This window comes from Tribolium castaneum, chromosome 8 (genome assembly GCF_031307605.1).
Source record: "Tribolium castaneum strain GA2 chromosome 8, icTriCast1.1, whole genome shotgun sequence".
Lineage (NCBI taxonomy): Eukaryota > Metazoa > Arthropoda > Insecta > Coleoptera > Tenebrionidae > Tribolium > Tribolium castaneum.
This window is the reverse complement of record NC_087401.1, coordinates 11,777,893-11,787,471: the sequence shown is the minus strand read 5'-3', so window position 1 is coordinate 11,787,471 and position 9,579 is coordinate 11,777,893. Positions and strand designations below refer to the sequence as shown.

Here is a 9,579-nt window from a genome sequence, read left to right as displayed (position 1 = left end):
ATTTCAATAATATATAGAGTGTTCTATTAAAAAAAAATAATTGTTCCAGTGCAGCTTATTTGTAAAAAAATTTGGGTAATACAAGGAGTCAGTACCTACAACTAGTGTAAAAAAAATAATTATTTTTCCAACTTTTAAGGTCATTTAAAGGATATTAATGCAAATTTACAATTTCCCTATCGCCCTAATTTATTTCTACTACTTAGTTGGCCCCAAACCCGCCCATTTCATAAAAAAACAGCCATGTCGCACTACTTACAACCAATTTCAGAAGCCCAAAAAATCGAAATTTTGAAAACCTTTGGCCGAACCCCTGAAACGGTCAAGAGTGACATTGAAGCGATCGAAGAATGGCTCAAAAAACAGCCACACTTGCAAAAAATCCCCAGTAAGTTCCCGATTTTAAACTAACAATTTTACAGTTTATTTTCAAGCTGATATCCCGATCGAAAACTTTCTACATCTGGCCAAATTCAGTGTCGAAGGAACGAAGAGACTAATCGATGACTTTTACACAATTCGCTCGCAACTGCCGCGAATTTTCAACACGAAAGAAGTGAATCCGAATTCGGAAATTCTGGCCAAATATGCCGACATCAGGTTTAAGCCAAGTCAAGTAATCAATCGGTTAAATTTTACCAACTTTTTAGTTATTTTATCCCGTTACCGAAACTAACAAGTGACTTGAGCCGAGTCATTGTGTGTAAATTCATCGAAGACTCGGAGCTTTTTAACCCGATTTATTCCTACATTTGGAGTGTCAATGTAAATGTAATTCGATTATTGGACGACTTTGCTGTTAACAACATCGTGATTTATGATCTCGAGCATTGCACTTTGAGACACTTGGCCAAAATCACGCCAACAATGCTTAAGATTTTCCCCGAGATTCGCAAAGTAGTCGTGTGTAAAATTGTAAAATTACATTGTGACACAAAAATGTTTTAGAAAATTTTAAACAGGTCGGTCAAATCGGTCAATTTGGTCAATTGTTCCTCACTCACTGACTACTTCCTCCGTTTTTTTAAACCACTAGCAAGTCAGAAAGTCGTGGAACGGGTAAGTGGAGTTTTACTTAAATGTAAATTTTACAATTTTAATTAATAGATTTGTGTGCATAACGACTTGCAAAGTTTGCACCAAGTCGTGCCTAAGGAAGTCCTGCCGAAGGATTACGGCGGCGAGGAGAAATCTTTGAAGGAATTGAACGGTTTGTAAAATTACATTTGAAAATTTGAAATTATTTTATTATTTTATTACTTTTACAAAGTATTTAAATTTTAAAGTCACAAATTACATTTGAAAATTTGAAATTATTTTATTATTTTTACAAAGTATTTAAATTTGAAAGTCACGTTTTACTTTTCCAGACTTGCTTAAATGCAAAGTTAGGGAGAGTCGGGACGTTTTCGACAACTTGGACAACTTCACAGTTGACGAAACGCTACGCCCGGCCAAGCTAGTCAACGACGACATCCTGGGTGTTTATGGCAATTTTAAACGACTTGCTATCGATTGAATAAAAATTTTGGTTTATTTTATTCATGTTTTACGCCCCACTAGACGTTTCCTCGTCCTTTTTCCCCAATTTTCCCCGAGTCAGGCCATAGATCAGGGCCGTATCGACTCATAATCAAATCTTACACAAAATAAGTTACTTAGATACCGTAAAATACATCGTAAAATCGAGAAAACGCACGGTTATCGTAAAACACGATCACTGAAAATCGAACGAAACGAAATAGACCAGTGAAATTAGACAAAAATAAGGCGATCGGTGGAAAAAATTTTTAGAGAGATGGATTTTTTTTTAAAAGCTTCCTTCACTCTTGACACTGTTATAAAAACTAATCATCAAAACTTATTGAAATTTGGTACATACTTAAGAGTATATAAGTTCTATCGGTTTCAGATGTTTATTACATTTCTACCTCCATTTGTTCTTTGGATACAAGGCTAACGTGATTTTTTTTTAATAACAACTACGGTCAAATTTAATATTTTTGAGAATAGCATTTTTTTCTGAGTTCTATGGTATAACACATGCATACCTTAATTTAATAGAAACTAAAAAAAATTTCAAAAATTTCACAAAATGTAAAATTTTGTTAGTCTTGGAAATGTTGTCTTTATCTACTGTTAAAATAAGTAAAAGTTAAAAATATTTGTTAAAATAACCCTTTTAACTGAAAAAGTAGACGTTTAAAAAAAAATAAACACAAAATACTTAATTTTTATGGTACAAAAGATGTTCAAACTAATTTCCACAAACTTTTTGGCTTTCTTTCTTTATGATAAACCAACATGAGGATTTTTTTCGCTTAGTTTTACATAAGCGTACCATTATGAAACTAATTATTGCACCCAAGTTTAATTTTTGGCTAATATACAAGTGACAGATATTGCTAATAACAGTATTTTCAAAGCTAACTTAGTTTTATTATTCCAGAAAATTTTGGAATTTTAATTTGTTTACTTTTTGATATAAGTGAAAATGGATATTATGTTATATCATTGAATTCAAAAAAAAATTCTCTTTTAAAAATGATTAAGTTTGACCCATCGTGCCATTTAAAAAAATCAAGTTAGCTTAATTTGGATTTTAAATGACGATAAAAATTTGAAAAAGCTCTCAGATGATAGAACTTTAACACTTTTAACTGTTTCCCAGATTTCAAGGTTAAACCGTTCTGAAAATATTTAACTGTATCCATACTTTTTAGCGACCCTGTATATCAAAAGTCCCAAGGTTGGTAGGCGAGCTCGAGAAGGGGGAGAAGGCGAAAGCTGTCTTGTTTTGTTTTTTTGCTTATATCTCGGAAACGGTCACTCCTAGCAATTTTTATCTTCTTACCAAAATTAAAGTTGATAAAATTTCCTACAAAATGGTTCTAGCCCTAATGTTGTAGGACTAACCGTAAGCGAGCTACTGGCTCTTGAAGTTTGGTGTCTACATGAGACTGTATAATTAAACATTAGTATATTATAAGTATTTATATGGAAATAGTGTGTGTAAAGGGTCTCCCAACTAAGCTAAGAGTGGGAAATAAGGGAAAAAATACTTTCTTCCCTCGGGCTCTCTAGTTGAAGACCACAATTCAGCATCTGAAGATGACCCAGAAGATATAATAGAATGAACTGTTGGACTCAATACATACAGTTTATTATAAAATTTATTCAAAACTTCTATATTAAATCATCTGTTTATTAATATTTTACTGAACAAGACTGTAATTCAGTTTTCAATGTTGGAGACGAAGACGAAAATGCAGCATCTAAAGACGACTCTGAAGACTTCTGTGACCCCCATGTCACCCCCTTTCTACTCTAATGACGTGTTAGACCCAATAAATTCAGTTTATTGTCAGTTTTTCAAATCACAAGACATTCTCTTTTAAAGCACATTTTTTTAAATGATTATTTCTTTCCAGCCCTATAACTCGCTTATGGTTAGTCCTACAAGAAAAATGCATATAACTTTTTTGAAGGATATTTTATTAGCTTTAATTTTGGTAAGAAGATAAAAATTGATAGGAGTAACAGTTTCCGAGATATAAGCAAAAAACCAAAAAAAGACTGCTTTAACCCCCTCCCCTTCCTCGAGCTCGCCCCCCAACCCCGGGGACTTTTGATATTCCAACTGTCTAGGAATTTTTTCCAAAGATCGCTTTATTTTTGTATAATTTGACTGGGCTAAGTGCATTTTGTTACAATTATTCCCGATAAAAAATAATGTATGTATGACCTCGCCGATAACAATTCTCTAATCAGTCGAAATTTGCTTCAAGTGTGCCAAATACGCTGGCCCAGTGCCAACAAATTGACGGATAGATTGGTGCAAAGCCAAGTCATTCATTATAATCAAGTAATTTGAACTTTATACGGTCGAGATTTATTTCCTCGGCCCCGATTTATCAATTTTTCGAAAATTTTAAGGGAGGGAGTAATTTAATAAATTTAAGTAAACAGAGACTGGCAGTTTATTTTCGAGTTCGTTAAGTCGGCTCATTCTTTACTCGAACACAATTTTCGAATTCCGGGGATATAATAAGAATGCGCCTCTCAACGCTTAAATTAATCCAATGATTAATTCCACTAGCAACAAATCCCGGAAAAAATTCTTCGCCAACTTGCTAGCTAATTAATTCGAAATGCCAGTGTTATTAACGAGCTGACAAGTCGCCAATTAACATTTGCACGGCACTGGCGAACTTTAAAGCGACATCTGACCAAAGACATGCTCGTTAAACACCCTTTTGGCCGATAGATATCGGCGGCGTTTTGTTTCAGACAAGTACAAAGGGAGTCGTGTTAATGAGGCCGGAAAAAATAACGAATCTTTCAGACTGTTCAAAATTATTTTGGTTTTTGGAAGCAAAGGAAGAGTCTCAAAAAATTTAATGTGTTATTATGTTGCATTTTTTGGACAACTTACAAAAATATGTTTCTTTTAAACTTGCCACATCAACGTTTTATACAGTTTTCTGTTCCCAATGGGTTCGATTTTAAAATGTTTTTTTTTCGGGAACCACATTAAGCTTATTGTAGGAAAAAAAATACTATTATCTATCGTATTTAAAAAAATCATAACTGAAAAATTATTGTGAATTTTGCAATTTGCTCGCCGCCAAACAATTTTCCGGATCATTTTACTTAGGCTTACATCAAAATAGTTCGATTTTTTCGAATAGTTTTGCCGTAATTTGGAAATTTTCAAAATGGGAGATATCACATCTGATGTGCTGTTTTCTTCTAGCTATTTCAGTTTCGCTGGAATCGGCGTTTGAAACATGTTTTTTTTAAAATAAACTATAGCGTTTTATGGACTTTTTTAAAAACTTGGTTTGATTTTTTTTTGTGTTTCCCAAAACTAATCTATTCGGGAATTCCGAAAATGCTAAAATGCTAATAAAAAATCACTAAATAATTATTTTTAAACAATAAGACCAATAGAATTAAAAATACCTATAGTGGTAATTTTCTGTAGAGAATAAAAATAAAAGCAAGAATACTCTGGTTCTTGATGGACGAATTGATTTTTTCTTTCTTTTTTATTTTGTATAATTTTCTCTGAGTCTTCAGTTTTTTAAATATAAGACATAAGTTTATAAATAAAAAACAAAAATGTGCAACAATGTTTTCATAACTATCCCTAAGCCTTTACAATAAAATAATTTCACTATAATAATTTGAACAGCCCTAATTAGTCCGAAACGCACTTAATAAAAGCTAGATAAATTCACTCTTGTTTAAAACAAAATACAAAAAAAATGTTGAAGAAAAAGTCTGTATACCAAGGACCAAGGTCTGTAAACTCTTTTATCTCTTTGCTACTACCCCATTTTTTATAAAAAAAATATTAGCTAATTCCTCATTGCAGTTGAGTGATAAATAATAAGTAAGTAAATTTCAATATTCTTCAAAAATTTTTTAAACATGTGAAGGTTATAGTATGTTATAGTTATTAATAATACGAGAGCAAAAACACAAGCTTAAAGTTCGAGGGCTGTCGTTATGCAACGAGCGTATGCGAGAACTTTACGCGTTTTTGCATGTTATTCATTTTTTTGTTGGAACATTTTAATTTAAAACACCTTGCTATGGGAAACGTGTTTTAAATGAGTGAAAAAAAAGTGAAAACACGTTGCTATTGGAAGCGTGTTTTAAAATAGTGCAACACGTCGCTATGGGAAACGTGTTTTAAAATAATGTTTATAGTCTAGGATTCAGATATTAAAATGAAGGCTTAAAATGTTACTAAGAAAAAACATATATATATATATATATATATATATATATATATATATATATATTAAATAAATTTGGAAAAAAATTAAGCCCCAAAAATTATTTATACAAAAAATGTTGTAAGGCAAATTTATATATATATACATTTTTTTTAGATAAAACACTCTATAAAGTTTTGCAGTTTTGGAAATAGTACATACATGGCTGGTCATCATAATGTTTTTTTTACTATAGTAGATTTTGCCAAGTTTTTGAAAAAATTGGTTCTAACAATCTTTTTAAAAATTAAAAAAAACTACAACCTGAAATACAACAGGAAATGTTTACCTATAGTTGTTTAATAAGTAATAATAAATTGTTTAATTTATTAATATAATATTAATGATATTATTTAAAAAAAATATTTATTCATAAGGCTTTTATTTTATTTATAAAAAAGTTTGAAGTTTGAAGGTGTCCCCCTCCTGGATCCGACCTTGCCATAGAGGCATTATTAGTTTTTTTCTAAAAAAATTCATAACTCAAAAACTAAAATTCCTAAAGCAAAACGGTTTGTTCCAACGGATTCTAAGGTTCATTTCATATACTATTCTAGTTGAATAATATTTGAATTTTAATTTTTGATTTTTTTTACCTAAAATACAGTTTTTAATCACACTAGCCACAGATTTCAACGATTTTCAACGACTTGCTCTCAAAAACTATTCATCCTAGAGCGTTTTAACCTAAATATTTGAAATTCTTTTATTTGATTTACTTGAACGGTTATTAAAATACCAACAAATTAGCCATAATAATCGAACTTCAAGAGACTACCTATACCTCAAAAAAATTGTAGTAAATACGTTTTTACTTCAAGAAATTGAGGAAGTCAATAAAGAACCTTGATTTTAGTTAACTGATGTTTCCAAAATATTTCATGGAAATTGAACAAGAACAATTATTTCTTAATATTTTTTTAAATCTGTTGCAATTGTGCAATAACGCGGATTTTTTTGCCTTAAAGAGTTGTTGGAAAATTAAATCGGGGATTTAAGGTAAGATTGAAAGAGAAAAGCATCTTGTGGAAAAAATATATTTGTCAAAAAATGCCGGCACAATAAATTTTGCCGCTTAAATCTCAACTCGATTCATACTTTGAAGAAAAACATTACAATGATAAAATGTATAGTAATGCAACACTCGAAACAAAACGATACACTAAAAATACATAACTGGTGGCTTAAAAAGTCTAATGAGTAAACAATAAATATCCCTATAAAGTAACAATACTTATCCCTAAACATGCCGCTTCTCGTGCGCTTTCATATGATCAGACCTGCGGAACTTTTTATTACAGACTTTACACGAATACTTCATTTCATTCGTATGCGTTAGCAGATGTTTAACAAACGCAGACCGGAAATTCGTCTTGAGGGGTTTATGACAAATCGGGCACTCTGACCTATTTTTGGCCGCGTAAAACTTTTTTACCTCACTCAAAGCCATCAGAACCTTTGGGTAAGAGTGGACTTTCCGCCCATGTCTTAACAACTCCAAAGACGATTTGAACTCCTTCTTACACTCGCGACAAGTAAACTCGTTCAAATCGTCGCTTTCAGGGGGCGCTTTTTGCTCGTTTTTCGGGGCCTGCTTCGTTATTGTCACAGAATTACTTTCCAGTCTTTTGGCAATTGTGTTAAAATCGTCAGTGTCGTTTTTTTCCTTCAAGACAAGCGAGTTGGAGACAGTGAAGTGGTTGCTACCGTTGCTGGGGCTGCGCTTAATCGTTAATTTAATCGGGGGCGACTTGGGCGAAGTCTTAAGCTCATTCAAGACAATGTTTTGCTTAATATCGATTTTTTTCAGTTCGGGGGATTTCTCGGGATTGTCTTTGGGTATTTTACCCTCGTCCCCGACTGACAAAATGTACTCTTTGGCCGCGCATTTCTGAATGTGTAAAGTACGCGATTTTTTAATAGGGAAGACTTTGTTGCAGAATTGGCAAGGGTAGAAAACACGGCCGTCCTCGGTCATGATCTGGTCTTTGAGTTTGGACACTCCGTTGCAATTTTTGAGCCCCTTTGAGGTGTTTCCATTCAGGTCGGGGGCTGGCGGTGGTGAAATAACCCCGTTCGTTACTAGAAAAAGTTTGGCAATTAAATGGGATTTCACGCCGGAAATACGTACTTTTTTCCATTGTTATGTGAGCAAAGCTGGTAAATTTAAGAATAAAACGAAAAAAACCGAAAAATAACAGAAAAATTATAAAAGTAAACAAACGTAAAAGTGACAGTTGACAAATAAAATGCGTTTGGTCGAAAATGGGCGCGGACAATTGCGCATAAACTCTAAACCTGAATTATAATTTTATTTACTTCAATATTTTAACAAGTAACACGTACAATCATCAAACACAAATTGGGGATCTAATGGCCAAAATTTATTCCAAAAAAATCGTAAAAATTGGCAAAGTTTCGACCGTTTGGGTTTTGCATCTCAGACTAACAATCGCTCATTTGGTGGCGCCAAATTCAAATTAATTCGTCTCTTTGGTTACCTTTAACTACAAACAAATCCTCCTGTCTTAATTCTTCACAATGGTCAGAATAAAACAACGTTATTGCAAGTAAATCGCTGACTAGTTTCCAAATTACTTTATTATTTAATTTTTTTTAGTGAAAGTTGGGAAATGCGCAACAACTCCTCAAACGTGGAGGCACTTTTATACCCTGACAGAAGGCATTCGAGTAAACGTAACTGTTACTGCAACGAGCGTAACATCTCACCCCAATTATTCACAAGACCTCGAGAGTGCCTTTATGAGGACGATTTGAACGAAACGACTTACAAAATCCCCGAATTTATTCGAAAAAAAAGTGCGAAAAAACCGATTTTTGAGAGACCCGGGGAAGTACCAAAACCCCAGCACGTTATCACAAAATACAAGTCGTCATATTTCGATAATGCGAGTAGTGGAACGTCGCCCACGACGCACGAAACGGGAAAAACCTACCGAAAGTCGGAAAAATTCGATTTTCAAACATTTTCGCACAACTATAAACCTAGTTTAGGAGATACTGAGGAGGCTTCGCCCCAAACTTCCGAAACGTTTCCACCAGTTGTGCCAACCGACTTAAAAAATTTGGCCGATTTTCGGAAAGATCACTACTTTGAGACACACTCGACTGAAGATTTAATCAAAGAGATTCCACCACATGAGTGCGTCCATAAGTTCAGTTTAGATGAGCGAAAACTACCTTTTCCACTAAATCCGGACGCTTATGGGTCCAGTCGATGCATTATTTGTGATAAACCGATGGAAAAGCCGCTTCTTAATAAAATCGACGAGCGGGAAAAACCAAAAAAAGCAGTTTTTCCCAAATTTTATAAATATGGTTTGGCGCCTAAAAGAATTTATTTGGGAGGTAGTGACCGGATTGATGTGGTTTTAGACGAGGGCGAGGAGTGTGTGGGCAAGTGGGAAACCCCTAATTATTATAATACGTACGCTTTGAGGTATCAGAAAGGTGTTAAGTCGTAAACGTGTTTTTTACCCAACTTTATGTAATGACTAACAATGTGCACATTTTTATTTTGTAACAAAAAAATAAAAAGTTTGAAGAAACAGTTCATAACTAATTATTATCTATAGATAGCGATATACAAAGTTAGGTGTTATTAATAAATAAGTAGGTACATAATAAGAAAATATTGTATTAAAGTTTTAACAAGTAATCGAATTAGATAATAATTTTGGTCAAAACCGCATCTCGCTATGGTCTTTTGTTTTCGACTTATAAACAAAAGTTGACATTTTAGCAAAATCTTAAAAAATTCATATCTTTCTTA

General features: G+C 33.0%; 3 protein-coding genes across 3 annotated transcripts; 2 read left to right on the top strand and 1 right to left on the bottom strand.

The window, feature by feature from the left end:
• The first annotated feature begins 216 nt into the window (after positions 1 to 216).
• On the top strand, positions 217 to 1,541 carry LOC660180 (alpha-tocopherol transfer protein-like). The gene is made up of 6 exons (XM_966434.5): positions 217 to 388; positions 435 to 600; positions 651 to 897; positions 949 to 1,059; positions 1,108 to 1,210; positions 1,371 to 1,541. The coding sequence occupies exons 1-6, from the start codon at positions 244 to 246 to the stop codon at positions 1,517 to 1,519; spliced, it is 921 nt and encodes a 306-aa protein (XP_971527.2). The 5' UTR covers positions 217 to 243; the 3' UTR covers positions 1,520 to 1,541.
• Positions 1,542 to 6,807: 5,266 nt separating this feature from the next.
• Positions 6,808 to 8,078, bottom strand: LOC103312636 (zinc finger protein 493). Its single transcript, XM_008193736.3, has 2 exons — positions 7,918 to 8,078; positions 6,808 to 7,868 (listed from the first exon to the last, which is right to left on the bottom strand). The coding sequence occupies exons 1-2, from the start codon at positions 7,925 to 7,927 to the stop codon at positions 7,027 to 7,029; spliced, it is 852 nt and encodes a 283-aa protein (XP_008191958.1). The 5' UTR covers positions 7,928 to 8,078; the 3' UTR covers positions 6,808 to 7,026.
• A 124-nt stretch (positions 8,079 to 8,202) lies between these two features.
• LOC103312645 (hypothetical protein) lies at positions 8,203 to 9,357 on the top strand. The gene is made up of 2 exons (XM_008193770.3): positions 8,203 to 8,356; positions 8,407 to 9,357. Exons 1-2 carry the CDS (start codon positions 8,328 to 8,330, stop codon positions 9,269 to 9,271), a joined length of 894 nt encoding a protein of 297 aa, XP_008191992.1. The 5' UTR covers positions 8,203 to 8,327; the 3' UTR covers positions 9,272 to 9,357.
• The last annotated feature ends 222 nt before the right edge of the window (positions 9,358 to 9,579 follow it).

What these genes read in the sequence shown, in the direction of transcription:
- LOC103312645 (XM_008193770.3), top strand. Translation starts at nt 8,328, where the DNA reads ATGGTCAGAATAAAACAACGTTATTGCAA. An exon ending in ATAAAACAACGTTATTGCAA is followed by an intron (nt 8,357 to 8,406) that starts GTAAATCGCTGA and finishes AATTTTTTTTAG; the next exon opens with TGAAAGTTGGGAAATGCGCA.
- LOC660180 (XM_966434.5), top strand. Translation starts at nt 244, where the DNA reads ATGTCGCACTACTTACAACCAATTTCAGAAGCCCAAAAAATCGAAATT. An exon ending in TTTTCCCCGAGATTCGCAAA is followed by an intron (nt 898 to 948) that starts GTAGTCGTGTGT and finishes AAAATGTTTTAG; the next exon opens with AAAATTTTAAACAGGTCGGT. An exon ending in ATCTTTGAAGGAATTGAACG is followed by an intron (nt 1,211 to 1,370) that starts GTTTGTAAAATT and finishes TTACTTTTCCAG; the next exon opens with ACTTGCTTAAATGCAAAGTT.